This window comes from Populus alba, chromosome 17, assembly GCF_005239225.2.
Source record: "Populus alba chromosome 17, ASM523922v2, whole genome shotgun sequence".
Taxonomy (NCBI): Eukaryota; Viridiplantae; Streptophyta; class Magnoliopsida; order Malpighiales; family Salicaceae; genus Populus; species Populus alba.
In genome coordinates, this window is record NC_133300.1 from 17958896 (window position 1) to 17982040 (window position 23145).

A 23145-nucleotide genomic window follows, 5' to 3' on the forward strand; every position below is an offset into this window, starting at 1 on the left:
AAAAAAATTATTGATCTTTTTGAATTTATTTATATATATGTCCCTTGTGTTTTTTTTAGGTATTTTATTATATAATTAATATGTGGATTTTAGCTATAAAGTGCAAATTTGGTATACAATACCTTTTTTTTTCTTAAAACAAATATGTATACATTAATTTAAATTTATTTTACTAGTTTATTCAGTGACGTTATAATAGGAATACCATTTTATCTTTTTTTGCTATGTAATATTTTTAAGTATTTTTCCATGATTGGTTTTGAAAAATTTAACTTATAAATAACCACATTATCCTTTATTTTTTACTATGTTGGGTAGGAATAAGAACGGTAACCTATGACCTATAAGAAGCAGAGGGTTAAGCTGAATTGTTTTATAAGGAAATTGGTTTTTCGAAAACTGGATATGTCGAGAAATATAATTTTTAAAAAGTTTTTTTTTTTTTTTTAAATGCATTTATAACCATGATTTGGGGTACTTCAGATGGTGTTTGCCTGTCTTGCCTCTTGGACGGATTTCATAATCCTTCCAATTGATTGTTAGTTGAGCACTAGCACTAGTAGACAATTTGCACCGTTTCCACTAAAAACGTTATTTAACCGTTTGAAATTGTTGGACTGGTAGCTGATGATTGCAAGAACCGGTTCCATGCATGTCTCTGTTGTTTGAAACTACAAAATTGTCGTGGTAATAAAAGTACTATAAATATGATACTTTGGAGTGAGTGTGATGTAAATGTACGTACTTCGCTTGTTTGTATATAGACTTGCTAGCTTTAATTATGTGGGAAATAGACTACATGAGAGGCGCTATGGTGAGCTCATCAGGAACAAGGAAAGGAGCATGGACCAGAGAGGAAGATATACTTCTAAGGGATTGCGTTGAGAAATATGGCGAACGAAGATGGCATCAAGTTTCTCCCAGAGCAGGTATCTAAATGACTTCGTTCCTGCTTGTAAATCAATAGATTTTCTCATGTTTATATGTCTATATATATCGAGTATATATGGTCTCTCGTGTTTGGTTACAGCGACGAAGAATATTCAACTAGCTGGGCACTTCGAAAAACTGTACACTGATTCTTAATTTTCATTTGCAGGCTTGAATAGATGCGGGAAAAGCTGCAGGTTGAGGTGGTTGAATTACCTCAAGCCAGGTATCAAGAGAGGACGGTATTCTGAGGACGAAGAAGACTTGATTATCAAGCTGCACAGGTTGCTTGGCAATAGGCAAGTGAAAATGTGTAAATATATTATATATTACATGCATTGCAAACCTTGCATGGAAGTATCAATACTCGATCTCAGATTGTTGAAGAAAAAGATTGTAAAAAACAAGGGATGAAGAAGTGGTAGACTATTGCTAGTGATCTAATAAAAATCACCAAAAGAAATTTTCCAGCCCTTCTGCAACAGAGCTCCTTTCTCTATTGACATGCTGAAAACCAGAGTCTAAATTACTAATCAAAATTGTAATCCTGCTAAACAAGCCTTGAAATCTCCATGGTCGGTCCTGACCAGAGTCTTCCATCTATTAAACAGCGTTGACCGAATCACTCTCAAGTAGATCGAAGCCATATAGCTTAGGGGAGGGTTCAAAATCACTTCACTTGGAAGCTAAAGTATTTTGGAATATAAAGAGGAATTCTTTTTTTTAATGTTTTGTTACACAGGTGGTCATTGATTGCTGGTAGACTTCCAGGAAGAACAGCAAATGATGTAAAGAATTATTGGAACACAAACCTGCGTAAGAAGGTGGTTTCTGGCACCAGAGAAGCTCAAACAAAACCAGAACCACAAGCAATAACGAAACCCAACATAGTAAAGCCTCGACCTCATAAATTCAAAAGTTTATGCTGGTTAGGAGGAGAAGGTATTCCATTTTTCAATGGTGGTTTTCAGTATGGGTACGATCTTTGTAAGCCATGTTCTACATCAGCATTGTCCCCTTCCGATATTTTTGAAGTTGAAAGGATGTGGTGGGAGAGCTTGTTAGATGACAAAGAAATTAATGCATCGAGCAGCACCGGATGTCTACGTTCGGGGTCAGAATCTGACCAGGAGCCGATCAAAAGTCTTTTTGCAGAGGACAGCGCACCAGAAGGGATGAGAATTGGAGACGTGTTCTGTGAACAAGGACAACATTGTTGGAGTGACCTTTCTTTTGATGCAACAGACCTTTGGAATTTAGTCAATACTTGAAATGCTTTAGTTTGTATTGTTGTAATATCTGGTGCCAAACCAATGAAGTGCGAATCTAAAAAGGTGGGGTGTTTACTGTTTAGCCGACAATATTCACACATTCACAAAAAAAAAAAAAAAAAAAAAAAACCGAGGCTATATTGTTTATTTTTTTTATAATTCATTTTAGTACTCAAAGTTTTATATATTGGCTTAATCCTAATTGAAGACCAATTGTGTTTAAATTTTTAGTTTAAGGTGAAATTAAAAAAAAAAGACCAAAATAAAAAAGACATCAAACATAAAAGGCTTGCCAGAAATTATATAAAAAATACACTTGGATCCTCGATCTTTAAAAGAATACAATGTATACAATTTAGATCTCTGTAAAAAAAAATTTAAAAACAATTTTGATATACAAGTTCATTTACATTTTTTTTTACTTGATTAGAAAGAGAAGAGAGGAAGGGTTGTCAAATTCCAATGATGAAATAGAAATTCATCATTCACTCTATTTTCGGCCACAAAAATAAGTTTTTTGTTTCCACGGGTTCCATGAGATGAGACGAACCTCATGATGGTTGTTTAGATCCTTAATGTTGCATGAAAAAAAACAAATTTGAGTTGAGAAATCCAAAATTAAATCAGTTTGATTTCAGGTTTTTGAACTATTTTTTAAATATTTAAAGTTGATAAAATAGTTTGAGGGTGTTATAAGGGTGTTAATGATTTGTTTTTAGGTTAAAATACCTTGAAAACTAGGGTTTTTGGTCAAAAGACTAGCTGCATGATTTTCCAACTATCATTATGGTGCTCAAAATATGGGTTTATAAATAACATGTCATCGGCCTTGCTAGGCAACATGTCACCTAGTTTTTATCTCAAAACATTTGATATCATTCCCTTTAAAAATAAAAATAAGCCCAAACTCTCTTTAGGGCTTTTTATTTTAATGGCCTAAACATGTAGGACAAAAGCCTTTGAGTCTGAGTTCTTTTTGGCTCTTTTTTCTACTTCGTATATAAATTTAAGGAGAAACATAATATTAAACTTAGTTAAGTTTATAGTCTGGATCACGGATTTGATGAATTAAACCATAACAATCAGCTTATTTTTTTTATGTTGCTTTTTTTACTAATATTTTATTTTGATATATCTTTTTAAAAAATAATTTTTAAATTTATATTTCAATTAATATCCCTAATAAATGTGAGCCTATTAAGACCTTCATATAGACATTATCTTCCTGTTATATTCTAAATAATATGAAGTAAGCCTTAATTGATTCTTAGTCAAAAACTGTACAAGAAAATCCGGAAGCTTTAAAGAAAAATAACACATGAAGGTTGATACAAAAACCTGAAAGGAACAAGATAGTGGAGTGCAAATAGATGCTCTTAATTAAATATAAAGTTGATGGATCCATAAAAAAATTTACACGAACATATAATCTCACAAATCACTAAACTAAACTAACTCATGTAATGAATTTAGATTGGCCATTGCTAAACTTAATTTTTCCTTTCTTCCAAGGGGGAATTTAATCGCATCTAATCATGTCGATTACTCAACTGAATATTTTATCTTCTTCCCGTTGCTAGGTTTGTCTCCTCATGTATTTTATCCCATGTTCATTGTTCTTAGACACAAGTGTTGTGTTTATTTGTTGATAGCTCATGTTTCCTTGATTATGAGTTTGTGTTCTAGCCAATTTCCTTCCTGTCTGGTTACAGGATGCTATGATTGAAGCTTTGATTGTCAATTCTATAAGGTTTGATGGGCGGCCACATTTCTAGTCTTCTTTCTAATCAAGATGTTTTTTAAATTAAAAGAAAGAAAAAAATTTGTTAGGTTAATTGATTAATGTGGTGCAAGATATTTTTAAAAATAATTTTTAATTAAAAATATATTAAAATATTTTTTATTTTTAGCAATAGCACATTAAAAAATAAAAAAAATTATAAAAAACTTCAATTTAATACTTTTTAAAAAAAAAACTTTGAAAAGGAGGTTTAAGCATTCTCTTTCTAACTCCATTGAAGCCCATATATATTATTCAGATCTAGTTTTGGCCCATTTGTCAATGTGTGGTAGCTGGCGAATTTATGGCTTGGCACGTGGTTCGATATCCAGCATCTAGCTTCGGGGGCTTTTATCAAAATAAAATTCTTCTTGAGCTCGGATTAATGACGTATCTATTTTCAGACTTATTTTCTAGGATTCATAATTTGTCAATGTTCTTGAGCGACGTGAAAAAATTCTTTCGGTTATAAATATCAACCAGATTTATCCGAAAAATATCTTTGTCGTTCATGAAAAAGAGATTATTAGATATGTCTATATAATATATTTTTACTCACTTAAAAATGGAACATGATAATTATAATTATTCTTTCCAATAAGAGACATGAATGATCAAATGCCTAGGTTACTGTATCAACTTACATGTTATTGAATTAACTTTTAAGTTCAATTTGTTTTTCATTTTTTAAGTGAAAAATAAGAAAATCAATTTAAAAAAATGCTTAATAAATTATAAAATCAATTGAATTAATAGTATTTCACAATAATTATTAGACCCAGTCTCAAGATTCAAGTCATAACTTGATCAAGGTCAACTTAATCTACTTCAAACAACATTGTTTTGGATGTTTAAAGCAAAATCATTTTAAAAAATAAAATTATTTTTTAAAATTAACTTATTTAAATTTTACTGAATTTAGCTAGATTTCAATTAAATTTGACTAAATTAACTAAATTTTTAATTAATTAATTAAATCACTTTAGTTTGATAAAAATCAATTTCTAAATGTATCAAAAACAAAACTAATCTAGGTTAAATATTGAGTTCGCAAATCAAGTTAACGCACAAAGTTAAATTAGGTTTAATAATTATAATATTTTTAATCAAATGAATAAATTATCCAATTTAACAATAAATCCAACCCAATCCAAAATTTCAAATTTATTAAATATAATAATAACAATCCATGGATACGGTTATTATTTGGACCTGAGCCTGCTCAAAACCAGGCCCATAAAATAACTCCTATAATTAATGCAAAACTATTTATATTATATATTATTTTGAAGCTCATGGAGCTCGAGACACCGCCATCACCAACTAGTGTAAAGAGACCAAATATAGAGACGAAGAATCAGAGAAAGAAACGGAAAGGCACACAAAAATAAAATAAAAATAATAACCAAGTTTGATTATTCATCAGTTTCCAGAAACACGGCTTCTTTATTTGGAAAAGGATTCCAACAAGACCAAAATCAGAACTATAGCGACCAAGAATTACTATTTCAATACCAAAAGAACAAGAACAACATAGGCAGTGCAAGAATCTCAGCACCACACGGTGGAAGGGGCGCTCTTCCTTCTGACGATGGTTGCCCTTCTGATCTCCTTTTCTTGGCTGGCGGTGGCAGCTGAAGTTAATTTGACAGTTTCTGCGTTTTCTTCTTTTTATTTATACTAGTTGTTGTATAGAGATTTTGCAGGTTTTCTTTAGGAATATTTGTATTTGATTAAAAGAAGATATATAATATAAAGATGATTCTGACGATAAAGAAGGTTCCTACCGTGGTTTCAAATTATCAGGAGGAGAATTCTGAAAAAGGGTTTGAAGGGTGTGGCAGGAATTGCCTTGGGAAGTGTTGCTTACCTGGTATGTAGGTTTTTTTTTTCCCAGATTTTTTCTTTAATTAATCTTGGTTGGAGATTATGTCTTTGTGTACGTAGAATAAAGAGACTTTTCAATTCTCATGACGTTGTTGTTGACATTGGTAATTTAGTGGCATGTAAATTAAGCCTTGTTTGCTCGTGGAGAAAACATGGAGAACAGTGTTCATATGAGCGATTGATGATGGGTTGTTAGGCAGGGTGTGGATGAGTTTTCATTATGAAAATCTTGGCTTTTTTTATTTTCCCAGATTTTGATAGCAGGCAAGAGTTGAACTTTATGTGCAAAAACCTTCATACAGGAACTATGTCCTGTTCCAAACAGTGGAAAAGTCTAGGAGGAAAAGAGAAGATGATTCTAGCAAAGTGTTGTGATTAAAAGTGTTATTAAAAAAAGGAAAGCAGCAAACTTGTTTGCTAATTCCTACAGAATTTAGAAACTATGAATGGCTTTGACAGGGAATGTGTAGAAAAAAGGGACAGAATATTATGGACACGCTCTTGTTTTCCTCCACAAATTCTTCCAATGCTGATTTTTTTTTTCTTTTCCAGTGTCTAAGCTGCCTCTGTATGCATTCAAAGAAGACAATTCGAATTTGATTGGAAATAGTGTTGAGAAATCATCAGAAGAACAACCTCGTATATGTTTCCTGCACAACCTGTTGCTGGGACAATGGGAGGATCGAATGAGTCGTGGCCTTTTCCGATATGATGTGACTGCTTGTGATACAAAGATCATTCCTGGTAGATATGGTTTCATTGCGCAGCTGAACAAGGGCCGCCATCAGAAGAAGAGACTCACTGAGTTCAGGGTTGATAAGGTGCTTCAGGATTTTGATGAGACTAAGTTCAATTTCACCAAAGTAGGACAAGAAGAAGTGCTTTTCAGGTTTGAAAAAAGCATTGACCACAACAGACATTTTTTTCCCAGTGCGCCGCCTATAACAGCTGATTCCAACAGCTCAAGTGTTGTTGCTATCAATGTAAGCAAATTGATCTTATTATTCTGATTCTCCTTTTCTCTTTTACTGTTTTCCACTTTTCATATTTCATAGGAATTTGTGTTTTCCTGATCTCATTTATTTGTGAAATGCTGATGATCAGGTGAGTCCAATTGAGTATGGACATGTTCTCTTGATACCCCAAGTTCTCGATTGCTTGCCTCAGAGGATTGATCGTGGCAGCTTCTTACTTGCTCTTCATATGGCTAAAGAAGCAGCAGATCCTTTCTTTAGAGTGGGTTACAACAGTTTGGGTGCTTTTGCCACAATTAATCACCTACACTTCCAAGTAACTTTCTATATCCAATTGCTAACGTTTTTCTATTTATGCGCTCTTAATTTATGGTTTAGGGATCATTTTGATTTTAATTACGAATAAATTTTCTAATTCTTGCAGGCTTATTACTTAGCAGCACCCTTCCCTGTTGAGAAAGCTCCAACTAGAAGAATAATGACATTGAAGAGTCCGCAAGATGAAGGAGTAATCGTTTCGCAGCTCCTGAATTATCCAGTGCGAGGTCTTGTCTTTGAGGGTGGAAATACAGTTCAAGATCTATCTGATTCAGTAGCTACTTCTTGCATTTTCCTCCAGAACAACAATATCCCTTTCAATGTGCTCATTGCTGATTGTGGAAGAAGAATTTTTCTCTTTCCACAGGTAAATACTCCTCTTTCTATAACCACATGAATTAAAGTACATGATTTTATGAAGTGGAGACAAGATTTGTAAGCTATTTGTAATTAGAACGGAATAAAGAGACAAATAATTTGTACGTCCACACTTTAGGCTTTGTTGCTGTCAGGAAAGTTTGTACTAACTAGAAATCTGAAACAACTATGACGTTGACCTTGAATATAATATGTTTCTTGGAATGGTCAGAACTTGAATTTCCCAAGCAATTGTTGGCCGAGACATTCTGGCAATTAACCTGCAAAAGTCGATTAATTTTAGAGTTTGATTTTCTGCCTGTTGTCTGGGTCAAGCAACCTGAGGTTTTCTTCCACAAAATGATGCATTTAGATATAGGACATAGCTTGAAACACTTTAAATCCTGGGGGGTGATTTGGATTTTACCTTTGCTTTATGCAACCTTCACCTCCCAGGAAGACGTACATTTTTCAAGTGGAAACTGCAGTTTTTACAGCTACCCTTTACTTAGTGTCTCGTGAGCGCCCCCCCTCCCTCTTTTTACTGAAAGATATCTGAAGTGCTGTTTCCTCCATCCTGATGAACTTTCAGTGCTATGCTGAGAAACAAGCACGCGGAGAAGCAAGCCAGGAGCTGCTGGACACTCTAGTTAATCCAGCCGTTTGGGAGATCAGTGGACATATAGTGCTGAAGAGACAGGAGGATTTTGACGATGCCTCAGAAACATATGCATGGAGACTTCTTGCTGAGGTTTCTCTATCAGACAAGAGATTCCATGAAGTAAAGGCTTATGTATTGGAAGCAGCAGGCTTTCAGACAGATATGGAGGAAAATAACAGAGATCTTGAGCGAGAACCCATCTATGAGCAACCTTCCCCTGAGGCTGTAACACATTTACCTCAAGATTGCATGGTCTTTTATTGAAAGGCTATGTATGGTTATTTACAAAACTATCATTTTTTAATAGTTCTCATACCCTGTTTTTGCTGTCATTTATACCAGAACAACAGGTTCTTTCCATTCCCGTACGCTTCGTTCTGGTTTCAATCCATTTAATTGATTTCTTGGTTTAGGCTTTCAATTGAAGTTGTTGCGTTCCATTCATTGCTGAGTCTATCACGTTACTGTTGTAGAGGTGCAACGTGGCAGATCATTTTACCTGGACAATCTGAGGAAGAGAATAGTTTCAGAAACGAATAACCATTTTTTTCAAGGAGCTTGAATAAAATTTCTCCAGCTCACCATTGATCTGTGAACATAGACAACCTTGGAAATTTTGAATAGCTGATCCAAAGACCCCAGTAAATTCCTAGAAACGCAAAGAGGTTTCCAGCAAAGGTCACCATCTGTTTTACAGCAGTCTTACCACCAAGCCTGTAAGAAGGGCACATCTTTCTCCAATTGATTAGAGGTTCAACTTGCTAAAGAGAAAGGAAATGTAATTACAGAAACTGATTAAACACTAGTCCAATCATTCAATCCAACAAATAAATGAATAGATTAGGTTAATGATGTAAGCTTTTGAGCAATCTATTAACACTTGAATACGAAAGGATCATATAGTGGAGGACAACAACATTAGCTTAGCTTCAGGTTTTAAAAGACTGTAGTTTATGATGCTCTGTTAAGATGGCGACCTCTGGTTACTCAAAATAGCATTACTACTGGTATAAGCTTCTAACAATTCCAGCGGTCGCCTATCCTAATCCTATCTTTGACCGCCATTAGTGCTGGTGTAAGCTTCTGGGACTTCCAGGGGTTGCCTATCCTAATTGGTGACCTCCATTAGTAGTGGTGTGATCACACCCACATGGGAGAGAGATTTCTTGCAGGGCTTGTCGAGATAAGAATCCTTAAAATAAAGCTCAATCAGTCTCTCAATTATACTTGTACAGAAGTTTGCTGAAGGAACAAGTTATGGCTTTGATTCCGAATAATAAAAAAGAAAAAAAAATCATTTCTGGCACGTAGTTCGTATACATGCCTCGTCAGCCAATGAACGAAAAGGGAAATGGATGAAAGAAAGACGTCCATCTATAAATCAACTCTTTATTACTTGTTGACTCAGGGGTGGTGTACGGTGTTTCGGGTGTAACATGTGTTTCATAATTCTTTTTAAATATTTTTTTATTTAAAATTATTTTTTTAATATTTTTAAATTATTTTGATATGTTAATATTAAAAATAATTTTTAAAATATAAAAAATAACTATTATCAAATTCTAAAATTTGTGATGTTTTATAGAGAAATTTCTTGATACAAGTCTACCTAAATTCTACTGAAAAGTACTACAAAAAACCCTATTTATTGTCTTAAAAAACCACATATACAACTAGAAGCATCCGAGGAGGAAAAAACGCGTGACTTGAAAAAGATGGAGCAACTAATTACGAACCCAAACCAATGCCGTGTTGAGCTCAGCATTAGAAAGGCAATCGGCAGCAACCACATATATATATATATATATATATATATATATATATATATATATATATATATATATATATATATATATATAGAGAGAGAGAGAGAGAGAGAGAGAGAGAGCACATAATTTTCGTGCCCCCACATGATTCTTGTTGATATAATTTCTCCCTATTTCCACCAATCGCATCACAAGTTTCATGAAGAAACTACCTTCACCTTATGAGAATCACGAATTCAAAATCAAAACCACAATTTATGAAAGATTAATCAACAAATAATACCATAATTTCCTGGTAAATCTTATCTAATAAGAGAATTGATTCCAATATTTCTATGTGACTCCAAATTTATCGAACCATGGTAAATCTCATCTACTTGTTGGCATGAACTTAAGGCGTAAAGATGAGATATTTTTCATTAAATTATAAGGAAAAGGATATAATTATCATTAATTCAAAAACAAAAGGCAAAAAGAAAGTGTTCTTAATTATTTCGAATCATGTGTTATCATATTTCATTAAGAACAAAATAGCTAGAGATTTATCAACAATAATCCAAATTAAAAACTACTAAATTCCACCACTGTTTTTACAGATTAAAGTTGCCTCAAACCCGCAAAAACATCAATGGAAAACTAAAACAAAAGGAAAATTAAAACCTCAAACTACTAATATATAATTACACCATTAATTGTCTAAAAAACCTACTCCTACAACGATAAACCAAACCTAAGAAATAAAATGAAAAACATTGTAGTAGTAATTAATTAATCAATCTACGCTAACCCTCTAGTCATCATCTTCTTAAACTCCTCAAAATTAACATTACCATCACCATCTTGATCAACTTCACGTATCATCTTACGACAATCACTCAAGCTACACTTCAACCCCAACATCTTCATTACCGAGTGCAACTCATCAGCTGAAATCAGCCCATTCTTGTTTTTATCATACAAATCAAACGCATCCCTCAATTCTTTACTATCATCGCCAGTACCGCCATCGTCAATTCCACCATTCTGGATGAAGTCGACAAACTCATCAAGATCAATATAGCCATCACCATCTTTGTCGAATTCTTGCATTATGGACTGGACTTCCGCTGGTGATATCTTGGTGCCCAGTTCTTTAAGGTTGTCTACAACCTCACTACAAGAAATCTTGCCGTCTCCATTTTTGTCGAACTTGTTGAATATTTTCCTTATGTCGTCCATGGAACCGAAGGTCGTTGGGTTTTTTGATTTTGCCATTGTAGAATGAAAAGAAAAGACAGACTTTTGGTTTTGCTGCTGGAGGAGGAAAGTAAAGAGTAGAACTAGAAGGGTTTTTTCCTTCTTTCTGAGCGTATTTGTGGGAGATCAAGAAGCGTTTTATATAGGGTATGTGGTGCTGGTTTAAACGCGGCTTCCACGCGTTTTTGTTTTTCTTTTCCTTTTTCTTTTTCTTTTTTTGCAAGTGACCAAATATTTACTTTTTGGAGAGTGGTTTAGGCGTGGGTGGATATGGAAGGAGAGTGGTTATGGTGTTTGACCTCTTGAAGGAGAGTTAATTCAATTTTTTAAAGTATTATTATGGTGAATTAAGTCATGCATCTAGACAAATATGTTCATCAAATTTATATTTGGACAACCTTCAGCATCTTACATTGCATGATTTACCAATAGAGTTAACAAAAGTTAAGAAACAATTTGAGTTTTTCATCACTCTAATCCCTTAAAGAATCTCGCCCTCTCCCTTATAACCAAAAATAAAGAAAGAAATACGGGGCAAAAAAAAAAAAGAAGAAAAGATAATTAAAAATCCCATTAAACTATTGGTTAAAGTATAAGCAGTCTGTGAACAAAAAAAAAAAAAAAGTATGGGTAATTTGTTAACCAAATTGGTTGATTTGTTATTGAAGAGCCTCCCTTTTAGATATTTTGTTTTATAATGGATCTTTGAGATGATTATAATTAATAATGATGGATACTCCATAGAAGGAAACTTCTTGTTTGCTAATGATAGGGACTCACGCGTGATGTAAGTTAATGGGAGTATATAAATGATTATAGAAACCTAATCAAATGTTATTTATTTATTTATTATTATGGATATCCAGGTTAACTTGTGTGCACCTTAACTAATTTTACAGATCTTAAAATTAACGATTATGTAAGTTTTCAGTAACTCTAAGATTTATAGGACTCAAACTGATAATCTCTAAAGAATAAATTTAGAGTCTGATCAGTTGAGTTATACCCTGTAAAATTTTCTAATCAAATTTTTAATTCAATTGAAAGTATAGCAATAACTAAAAGAATGCAAAGGTAATTAAGTTTATTCAGACAAAGATTTAACTCCTCTAGATTTTTTAGAAAAATTGTATAAAGATTAACAGATGATTATATATGTGCCATGGATGCTAAAATCTGTATTTAGTCTGTAGTAATTAATGATGTAACAGAAGATGGCATCATGATACCTTACTTCAAAGATTAAAAAGAAAAATATTCATTTAGCCTCTATGAAGGAAGCGCGTCGTTGCTAAAGCATGCCATTCACTTGAAAGGAACATGCATGCTAACATATAATTCTTTCTCGTGGCATGGTATTATTGGTGAAATTGAGATTAAATCATTCTCTCCTATAGGTAAGAAAAAAAAAATAGACTATACACAAGAAAAATAAGAAATTTATTAGAATTTTTTTTTTCTATTTTAGTCTGATGGAGATTTGAATTTTAAAAATTAAAAAGCAAATGCATCTTTGATCATCAATTCATTTTATTTAAGATAGCATTCAATTATTGTTTTGCAATAATAAAAAAAAAAAAAAAAAAAAAAAACAGTAGAGATAAACATTACTTATAAATTCATTTTAAAATTATTTGGAAACTACTATTTTGTTTTTATCTCTTCAATCAAATATAACAATATATATTATAAAACACGGTATCTATTGATAATAAAAATATTTTTAAAAATATAGTTGTGGTTGTTTTTCAAAATATTTTTTACTTGGAAAAGTATTAAAATAATATTTTTTATTTTAAAAAAATTATTTTTAATATTAGCATATTAAAATGATTATATAATACTAAAAAAATATTAATTTAAAGTAAAAATAATTAAAATATATATTTTTAAAATATAAAAATAAATAGGAGAAGAAGAATAGCCCTCGGTTAAACATTTGGAGCTGCTTTTACACCTTGAAGTCTTTTTTGCAGTCAAAAGGCAAATGCCCACGGATTAAGGTATGATTTATTATGTTAAGTCGTCCTCATCTCTTGGGTTAAATTCCGTTGTCCAAATTCTTTCCTTTCGATCCCCAAAGGATATATTTCTTATAATTGGCCAAGATTGGATTTTTTTTTATCATAATTTAATTTATTGTAATAATAATAGTAAATGGCTAGAAATCGAGTTAGTATATATCATAATCAAATTTGGCAACTAGCCTTTATTTTACCATTTATGACTACGAATTTACAATACATATATACTAAAAAAAAACTATATATTATAGAACGACTTCTTAGAAGGGGATAAAAGACATCCAACAAATTGAGAGTTTGCTATTATAATAATGAAGGAATACTTGCTCAACGCATGCGTGCTCCTGTTTGCTTATGTGACTTTATAAGCGTGTAATCAAAATCTTGAAGCAAAGAAACGGCTGAAAAGGACATCTTGGTGGAAACAAAGTTTGGGACATCATTGAAGTCTTTTTTTCCTTTTTCTTTTTCTTTTTTCTTTTCGTTGCCAATATGTTGAGGAGTTTTGGTAGTTATGACAGTTTGAAACAAGTATTCAAACCAGGCAAAAAGATGGATTCTTGCATTCTAGAAAAAGAAAAGTCGGGTCCAAAGTATACCCATGTGGATGCTTTGCTTAACAAATCCAATGGATTGGATAGATGGTCAGAACAATTCATTTGAGTTCAATTCTAGATAACTTGAAATAAAATATAATTTACACGTTGAAACAAAGAAAACGAGTTGAGTTGATGGGCATTAATTTATACAATTTCGTGCTTTATGTTCAATTTTCTCCGTTATTATCAATAATACTTATTAGTCTTCATAAACTTTGGAGGTTTGGTTTAAATGGTAAGTAGGTTTATATTTCCTACATTAATATCATTTTGAGTATAAGTCTAAAGAAGGTTGTGATAAAAAATATATATATATATTGAATGCATATCAAACAACTAAATGTTGGCTAGGTAAATGGTTGATAGGAAAAGAAGTAATTATATAAATTCTATAGATATTTGGATATTATTTGTATCAACAAGTTGTTCAATCATGATATCTTATTATGAATATATAATCCCTACAATTTCACGAAAAAAAATTCATCCTTTATATTATTGAAAATAAAAAAGGCATTTACTTATTATTATTGAAAATAAAATTCATCCTTTGTATTTTTTTTCCTTTTAATTCACTGGAATCTCTTTCATTTCATTGAATAGAAATGATCTTTTGAAGAGATGTCAAATATAGTAATTTATGATGAATTAATGCCATATAGAATACAAATGTAAATCATTTTTGAAAGTTTTTGAAAAAAGTTAACTTTGGCCCTTATTCTTTCCTAATAATACATTTCGGTCCTTGTGGATTTTTGAAATTCACTTTTTGTATGAAACTTTATTTTACTATTTATCAGATGGTAGACAAAGAAGAGAGGAGTCGCTAAATTTCAATAAAAAAAAAATCAACTCTTTAAATATGTTAATAGTACCTTCACGTTTGTTATTTTGTGTTAGAAAAAAAATCATCCAACCTGGGTTGAACTTTTTATATATATTTATTATCACAAATAATTCTTAATTTATTTAATTAAATACTTATAAATTTTTTTATACATGTTTATGATTTTTTTTTTGTTAAAAAAAATATGTTGGAAACCCTATATTGTTTTTTTATTAAAAACAAATTTCAACACACGGAGAAATACGGGTAAAATAGCTACTAGTGTAAACTAATAAAAGATTATCCTAGGTAGCTGTTAAGAGGGGGGAAAAACTTACTGGTCTTTCTCAGAAAGTTGTGAAATATTGGACAGAACATTGGATCTAATCGGATCTTATTTATTTATTATTATTATTATTATTATTATTATTATGAACAAGAAGATTAGATATTTTATTATTTTTTTATTATTATTAACATGGTGTCCAGGTTAGCTTGCGCGCACCTCAACTAATCTCACGGGTCCTGAAGTTAACGACCATGTAAGTCTCCAATTGTCATCATATGAGCAATCTAAGGTTTGAACCTGAGACTATAAAGGAAGTAAACTTTTTAGTCTCAGGCTTTTACCACATTACCACTACCTAAATGATTAGATATTCTGATATTTTGATATCAAGCAAGAGGGCCGACATTGTACGAGTTTTCTGACATAAATACGCGTCCAAGAACATTTACCAGCTCCACTGGGACACTTCCTGAAGGATCCTGAACAGCCTTGAATGTATACCGACCAGGATGTATTTATTTTTGTAGTTGGGATTGAGTTTTGAGTTTTGTGTATAAAATTTAAAAGAAATTTTTTTAAAAAAATAATTTTTATGGTTGAATTTTATATATGATTAAGTTGTACCTAACTTTAATCTTAATTACAATTACCATGATAAACACACTCTTAAAACCAGAAGATAAGAGTTTGGTGTATTTAAATTATGAGATAGCAAACGGCTCAAGTTTTTTTTCTCAAAAATATTTTTAAAAAAATTTAATTTTTTTTTGTATTTTCAAGTTATTTTAATATGTTTATATTAAAAATAAATTTTAAAAAATCAAAAAATATTTTAAAAAACCAGAGCCATTCAAAACATTTAAAACAATGAAAAGGATTTGTGTGTGTTGCAGTTTTAAATGTGGTGACAAGCACACAAGTGAACGAACCGCAACGAGCGAGTAAATTCCAAATGGGACAGTTGAGCATGATATCTGGAGATAATGGAGTAAGATATTGTTAAAGGTGATAGTGTCTGCTTTTGAGTGTTATGGAAACGAATTATGTAGGGCTTGGACTTGTAATTAGTTCTACTAATGCTGCCAGTCAATTATACTTTACTTCTATACTTTTCAAAAAAAAAAATAGGAGTAATTTGTTAACTTTATTCCACGTTATAATACCGTCAATATGAGTTCACAATTATAACTATATTAACGGCCATTGTAGAGAAAAATAGAGGGTCAATATGAGTTCCATGTTATAAATAAACTTTTTGCCTTTCAAATATCATTATTAAACCTGGCTCCTTGTAGAAAATTTCAAGCTTGACTAAACAAAGTTAAATTTTATACTGTTTTTTATATTAATTTAGTTAAACATGAATAATTTCACGAGTTAAACCATAATTTAATAGATCTAATCAAATCCGATTAAATCAAAATTAAAAAAAAAATAAAAATGATTTTACTTTGAATGTAATAAATTTGACCTCCCAAGTTAACTAATGACTCTAGGCAAGCATGACAAGTATGATAATTTTCACAGTTTTAATGTATTGTTTATATGATTTTTATTTACTAAAAATATTAATGCAGTACATGTTTAATGAATATATTAAACAAAAACTATGCATTATTAAAATTTATTGAGAATCTCAATGAATTTATAATAAGGATAGTTGCTATTAACATCAACAAATCTTGCAGTCCATAATGGCACCATTTAAAAATATAATTATTCATGAGGGTTGGGAGATATTTTATGACACTCAAAATAACTATTAAAAACTTATAGTATATAGTATATGAAAGAGATAGATATAAAAAGAGATAATTAAAAATAATTATTATTTATTAGGAAAAGGAATTTTTATCACTTTTTTATAGGATCAGATATCATTTTTTTATATTGTAAATATCCAATAATTAAGTACCATAAAATAAAATTTTCGGAGAATTCATAGGGTTTAGAAATAGACGGAAGGAATCAGGAATGAGCTGGGTCGACAAGGAAAGGGCACTGGGCTTTATAACTTTCTGCTTTATCTGGGATCAGCCCTATTTATCTGGGCTTGACCCCTATTTATCTGGGCTTGATCTCTATTTTATATTTGTCGTGGGCTATATTTACCGGCCTATGGCTAAGATTAAAATGCATAAGTTGTCTTTAATCTTATGCTATTGAGTCAATTAACATGTTGCTGGGATAACTATATTTATTAAAACAATAATATTTCAATCATTTTTTTTATATTCATCTGATCAAGTCTAAATTAGATTTAAGTTTGATTAAATCAACTAAATTATTAAAAATCTATTTAAATTAATATTTTACCTTATTTAACTAAAAACTCTATTCAAAATAAGTTTTAAATTTTATTTTTTCAGGTTAACTCACAAAATAGATTAGGTGTTAATATAAATAAATTATTCGTTTTATTGTAAAGAAAAGGCTGAAATTTCAACCTCCATGCATTTTCTGTCACATCATATGAATAAATTATCCTTGAAAAAAATTATGTATACTTTGTTTTTGATCTCTAGCTAATACTAAAATTTTTATTTCTAACAATCTAGTAGGTAGTCTAATGATAAGGATTTAGGACTAAGAGATTTACTTTCACCGTGATCTCAGGTTCGAGCCCTGTGGTTATTAAGATAATGGCTATTGGAAGCTTATACGATCGTTAACTTCAGGGCCCGTAAGATTAGTTAAAATATGCACAAGTTAATTCGGACACTCATATTAATAATAATAAAAAAAATTGTTATTTCCTAAATTAAGATATGTTTAATTGAATCATTTTAATGCACTTTTTTTTTTGTAACAATTAATCTTATAAATGATCCCTGGTTTTGAATATAAGTTTTATTTATGTAATTCTAAAAACAAAAGTCATTATGTAACTATTTAAGGATGAACAAACCAATTAGCATTATGAAATGGATTGTAAAATCTGGGCCTTAGCAATAGAGAAATATGATTGCTCAATTTCCATTTTTCTTTTACCTTAAATCATCATTAATGAAATAAATAAGTAATTTGTAGGTTTTTCTTACCTACAATTGTTTTGATTTCGAACAATACAAAATGTTTTGGATTGCTATCTAAACAACGGCAATCCCATAATCAAAATCATATATATATATATATATTAAAGGGAATCATGAAAAAAAATAGGAGAAAAACTAATTTTAATACTCGTTTAATATAGTAATAATAATTATTTTTAAAGTATTTTTTATTTAAAAATTTATTATACTAATATTTTTTTAATTTTAAAATTATTTTTAATATCAAAATGTTAAAACAATTTAAAAATATATATAAAAAACTTCAAAATTCTTTTGTATCACTTTTAAAACATAAAAAAAAATTTATGCATTCCAAACTCGAGAGACCAGGGAATAGCCATCAACAGACTACCTAAGCAAAGCAAGAGTAAACAGCGTCGTCTTGTCCATAATCCACAAGACAAACAACAAACTACTTCACTCTCCTGCATCCTCCGCTCAAATCTCCATTGTTTTTATCCAACAACACTCCCTCCACCCCTCAAAACACTCCATATCTCTCTCTAACAACTAAGTCCAAAACCCAATTGGCTTATCAGATCATAAGAACTAAGCAACCACAATTTGTTAGCAAGTTTTGATTTTGAAGTGCATGGCTGCTCTTCACTCTACTGCTTTTCGTTTAGGTAGTGTGGCTTTGTCTTCTCGTCAAGAACTTAGTTTTAGAGGAGGGAATGTTAAAGCCTCAGCTTTTTCTTGCCCTTCTTCGGTTTCCATTCCTCGACTGAGCTTCCAAAGTAAGCATTTTTTGTTTCTTGGAATCATAAATTACTTCACTTTATCTTGTACTTCTCTTTATCTTGAGTTTTGATGTATGTCAAAGTGTTTTTTCCTTGATGGGTTCTTCATAGTCAGTTTAAATTGCACTGATTCTTGTTGGAAACGACTGGCCATGTCTTTTAAATTGAAGTTTCGATGATCAAGTTTTGGATTCTGCCAGTTTTAGTCTCATAATAGCGTAGTAGATGTCAAGTTGAATCTCAGGTTGTGTTTTTGTTTTTAACTTTTTTTGTTAAATGATAAATTTAGAAGAGTCAGAGAATATTTTTGAGCTTTAAAGCCTATAAAGTTCCAATCTTGTAGATGTCATATCATCAAGAGGCATCAAATTCTTTAACAGTTTTGGCTCATTGAGCTTTGTTCTGCTGTCTTGAGAAACATATTCTGACAGGAAGAGAGAAGAAATTTTTTCTGCCTTTATAGTTCAAATTCCCTTGGGCATCAACTTCTTTTACCAAATGCATTACGTTTCTGTTTTTTCTATCTATTTAGATATTTGAACTTCTTTTCTCTCTTTTTTCAACTTTTCATCAACTTGTTACATGACTCTTGACCCTTTAATTTGCTTCCTTTCTTATGCATACTAGGTAAAGCATTAGGAGGTGATGGGTTACCAGAAACGAAAGATTCCTCTCTTGTGGTTTGCTTTGGTGAAATGCTAATTGACTTTGTCCCAACCATTAGTGGACTTTCATTGGCTGATGCGCCAGCATTTAAAAAGGCTCCAGGAGGTGCACCTGCTAATGTTGCTGTCGGTATTGCTCGTCTTGGTGGCTCATCAGCATTTATTGGGAAGGTACCATTATGATAATATCAATCCATTTTTGTGGAAATGAGTAGAAAATAAGGAAGGATAAATTCATTTTCAAATAGCCAATTTGTTAAGGAGTGGATTAAAACTTCTGCCTGACTGGTTTTTCGATTCTATAGGGCTGGGTAATCTAGGATTGTGGTATTAAATTTAGGATCCTATTATAGTGTCATCTATGTTTCCTTTCTCCATCTTAATTGCTTCAAGACACAGAACAACCTTCTTGTTTCACAGAGATTTTGCTTGCTGATTCCAGGAGTTTTCTGAATTTGTATGGCACAGCAGCTTAGGAATTTAAATGCTTCTGTGCATCCACTACCACAAACTCTTTCCTAGAAATTCATGATATCTAACAGTGAAAAACTGCCATCAACCTCTTTGAGTTGAATGGAAATTGATTTATTGCTTATAGACTATGGATAGTTGGAGATAGAAAACATATCTGTAAAAGCCAGGAGCTGTCAAAGCAATAGTTCGCTTTGTTAATAACATAGTTATATTGATTGTTCTTTCAACCTAGTGCATTCTTGACAAAGGATTGCTTATGCCCTCTTTCTTCTAAAATTTAACTGGGCATCAGTTTCATAGCATGCCATTCCATGCTTTTATTTATCATATTTGTGTGTGTTTTCGACATAAATTAACCATGGATATTTTATCTCCTGTCTATTCTCTCAGATCTTGAATCTTTTGTACGACATGCACAGGTTGGTGAAGATGAGTTTGCATACATGCTTGCTGAAATATTAAAGGAGAATAATGTGAACAGTGAAGGGATACGTTTTGATCCTGGTGCACGGACTGCTATAGCATTTGTTACATTAAGGAGTGATGGGGAACGTGAGTTCATGTTTTACCGTAATCCTAGTGCAGATATGTTGCTTCAAGAAGCTGAACTTGATCTAGATTTGATTAGAAAGGTATGTGAGGTTTATACTTGTAATGATTGCTTAAAAATTAAAAGCGCAAAAAATCCCTTTTATAGAAGATTTTGAAAATGGAAGATGCAGTGCAAATATTGCCTGTTCATCTTCATCTTCATCATCTTTTAAATATTTTTTTGAAATATAGTCATTTGCTCAGGCACCTTTTGAATTTTTTTATAAAAGAATGATAAATCAATGGGGCAGAAATGGTTCTTGGACTCAAAAGTCTGTAGTTTCTTAAAAAGAAACACCTAACAGACCCAAAATGGAATGATAGATTTAACTTAACTATGTAAACTTTTAATTTACGTATGAATTACGTTTTTAATTTGAATGACAGAGATTATAGTTTTTCATTATTTTAGTACTTATGAAGATTTTACTGCTCTTCGGGCACCTTATTAGATAAAACTAATTTAAAATCTAGATTTAAGTCCCACTGGTTTTAAAAAAGATAAGATAAAAAATCATTTGTTTCTCCTCTTTTCTGTCCCCTGGCAGGCAAAAATATTTCATTATGGCTCTATAAGTCTTATAACAGAGCCATGCAAATCAGCCCACATTGCTGCAGCAAAAGCTGCCAAGGATGCAGGTGTTGTTTTATCCTACGATCCTAACCTGAGGCTTCCACTATGGCCTTCTGCAGAGAGTGCAAGAGAAGGAATTCTGAGCATTTGGGACACTGCTGATATTATTAAGGGAAGTACCTTGGTTCTTAATTGTTTTCCTTCCCCTAATGTGTATGTACTAGGCACAATCTGGATAAAAAAACTACTCTGACAGTCACATTTAAATTATGTCTTTCAGATAAGTGAAGAAGAGATATCCTTCTTGACTAAAGGAGAAGATCCATATGATGATGCTGTTGTTCGTAAGCTATGCCATCCAAATCATAAATTGCTTCTTGTCACCGAAGGGCCCGAGGGCTGCAGGTATTACACCAAAGTAAGTCCTAAAAATATGTCATTTAGCATTTACTTTTACAACTTACAATACCCCCCATCCTCCTCACCCATGCATGTCAGTGAGAAATATTGTTTTGCTGTATTATTTCTTTGAGATTGGGTGATGACAGGAATTGATATAAGATGGACCTCCACAGCCTTAGTTACATGAGAGAGAAAGTGAGAGTCTTGCTGCAGCATGTAACATTGAAGAACAACAGGAATGGAGAAGCAATCTAGATATTTTGATTGAGAGAATTATTGTGACTGGAAAATATTTTATCGACTCTAACCTAAAACTGCAATTTGATAAAAACCTTCTTTGCATATGTAAGTTTGTTCTGTTGAGAGCAGCTATAAAATGCTTTCTTTCTATCAATTTGGAGGATTTGACTTGTAAATTCAGGGAAAATGTACTATGATTTTTAAACTGATTGAGCTTCTAACATAGTGCTAATGCTCTGTGAAATCTCCCTAGCTTGCAGATAACCTTTTCTTCTAACTTTGTTGCTAAGTAGCTTCTTATATGTTTTCAGGAGTTCAATGGGAGAGTGAAGGGCTTAAAGGTAGATGCTGTGGACACCACTGGTGCTGGGGATGCATTTGTTGCTGGAATATTGTCACAGCTAGCTAAGGATCTCTCCTTGCTCCAGGTAATGCCATTAACAAATTGATTTAAAAATGGTAGTTTCTTGAGGTCAATACTGCTGCTGTATGTGTGCATGCACAAATTTACATGTATGCATTTGGTATCTTCATCATAATGCAAATTTGTTTGTTTGTATGTATTGCATAATCGTACCTTTGCAATATATCAACCGTTGACTGAAACATTTGAGTTTTGGATCTGCCCTTGGCAATCTCAGTAACCTTATACGTTCCTGTTCTATCATTTCATGCAAACATATAACGAATATAGGGTGCTTTCTTCCATTGTATAGAAGAAACTTGATCTTCGGCTGTGCTTAGAAGGGATAATATTTGGTAGGGAGTTTGTTATAACCATGCAAGGACTTCATAGAGCTAGACAATGTTGAGAACTTCTCAAAATTGCTTAACTCCCAATTTATTTTTCTTTCCACCATCCAAAATTTATGTATCTATTTATGCAATTTTGGTTTCCAATCTCCAGTAGGATTATTTTATGATATTCTTTGATTTACAGACATTCCAGGTTAATGTTGTCATGCAAACTAGTGCAATATTGTCTTTGGTTTTCATGATTTCTTGTTTAATAAACAGTGCACTTCATCTTGTAACATCGTAAAGCACTTTACCATCTGATCCATCTTATTTTAATCTTTAAGAATGAGGACCGATTACGAGAAGCTCTGATGTTTGCTAATGCCTGTGGTGCATTGACTGTTAAGGAGAGAGGTGCAATTTCAGCTTTACCAACCAGAGAAGCTGTGCACAATGCCATCCTTCATTCTGTTGGATAGGGTTTCTTGTGATATCTGTGATTAGGTAATAAATTCCATTCCGATTCATTGGATTGTTCGACAATGCTAGCAATGGAGGGTGGTGGTAGTGTAGGATCTATTTAATTCTATAGTTCAAAACATATCTACCCAGTTCATTGTTGTAAGTTCACCATAATCTGTTGAGTGAAATCATTTGACTCTTGCGGGTAACACCAACCATATTGTAAACATTCAGGTGAGGACTCCACCAATAAAACAAATTTACAATTTTTGTGATTTCTATTGT

The 23145-nt window shown here is 31.9% G+C and overlaps 4 protein-coding genes and 1 long non-coding RNA gene across 5 annotated transcripts; 3 read left to right on the forward strand and 2 right to left on the reverse strand.

Annotated features, from left to right (window-relative positions):
- Window positions 1–228: 228 nt before the first annotated feature.
- Window positions 229–2283, forward strand: LOC118028843 (transcription factor MYB1). The gene is made up of 3 exons (XM_035032568.2): window positions 229–929; window positions 1100–1229; window positions 1673–2283. The coding sequence occupies exons 1-3, from the start codon at window positions 782–784 to the stop codon at window positions 2199–2201; spliced, it is 807 nt and encodes a 268-aa protein (XP_034888459.1). The 5' UTR covers window positions 229–781; the 3' UTR covers window positions 2202–2283.
- A 3086-nt stretch (window positions 2284–5369) lies between these two features.
- LOC140954829 (uncharacterized) lies at window positions 5370–9555 on the reverse strand. Its single transcript, XR_012168342.1, has 2 exons — window positions 8761–9555; window positions 5370–8686 (listed from the first exon to the last, which is right to left on the reverse strand). It is a non-coding gene; the product is annotated as an uncharacterized lncRNA (long non-coding RNA).
- On the forward strand, window positions 5721–8510 carry LOC118028852 (GDP-L-galactose phosphorylase 1). The gene is made up of 5 exons (XM_035032579.2): window positions 5721–5854; window positions 6421–6851; window positions 6973–7158; window positions 7267–7527; window positions 8110–8510. The coding sequence occupies exons 1-5, from the start codon at window positions 5740–5742 to the stop codon at window positions 8440–8442; spliced, it is 1326 nt and encodes a 441-aa protein (XP_034888470.1). The 5' UTR covers window positions 5721–5739; the 3' UTR covers window positions 8443–8510.
- Window positions 9556–10588: 1033 nt separating the features above from the next.
- LOC118028851 (probable calcium-binding protein CML27) lies at window positions 10589–11311 on the reverse strand. Its single transcript, XM_035032578.2, has one exon. It carries the CDS (start codon window positions 11196–11198, stop codon window positions 10722–10724), a length of 477 nt encoding a protein of 158 aa, XP_034888469.1. The 5' UTR covers window positions 11199–11311; the 3' UTR covers window positions 10589–10721.
- A 6962-nt stretch (window positions 11312–18273) lies between these two features.
- LOC118028841 (probable fructokinase-6, chloroplastic) lies at window positions 18274–23135 on the forward strand. Its single transcript, XM_073405909.1, has 7 exons — window positions 18274–18711; window positions 19342–19550; window positions 20273–20485; window positions 20993–21188; window positions 21297–21436; window positions 21972–22088; window positions 22743–23135. Exons 1-7 carry the CDS (start codon window positions 18567–18569, stop codon window positions 22875–22877), a joined length of 1155 nt encoding a protein of 384 aa, XP_073262010.1. The 5' UTR covers window positions 18274–18566; the 3' UTR covers window positions 22878–23135.
- The last annotated feature ends 10 nt before the right edge of the window (window positions 23136–23145 follow it).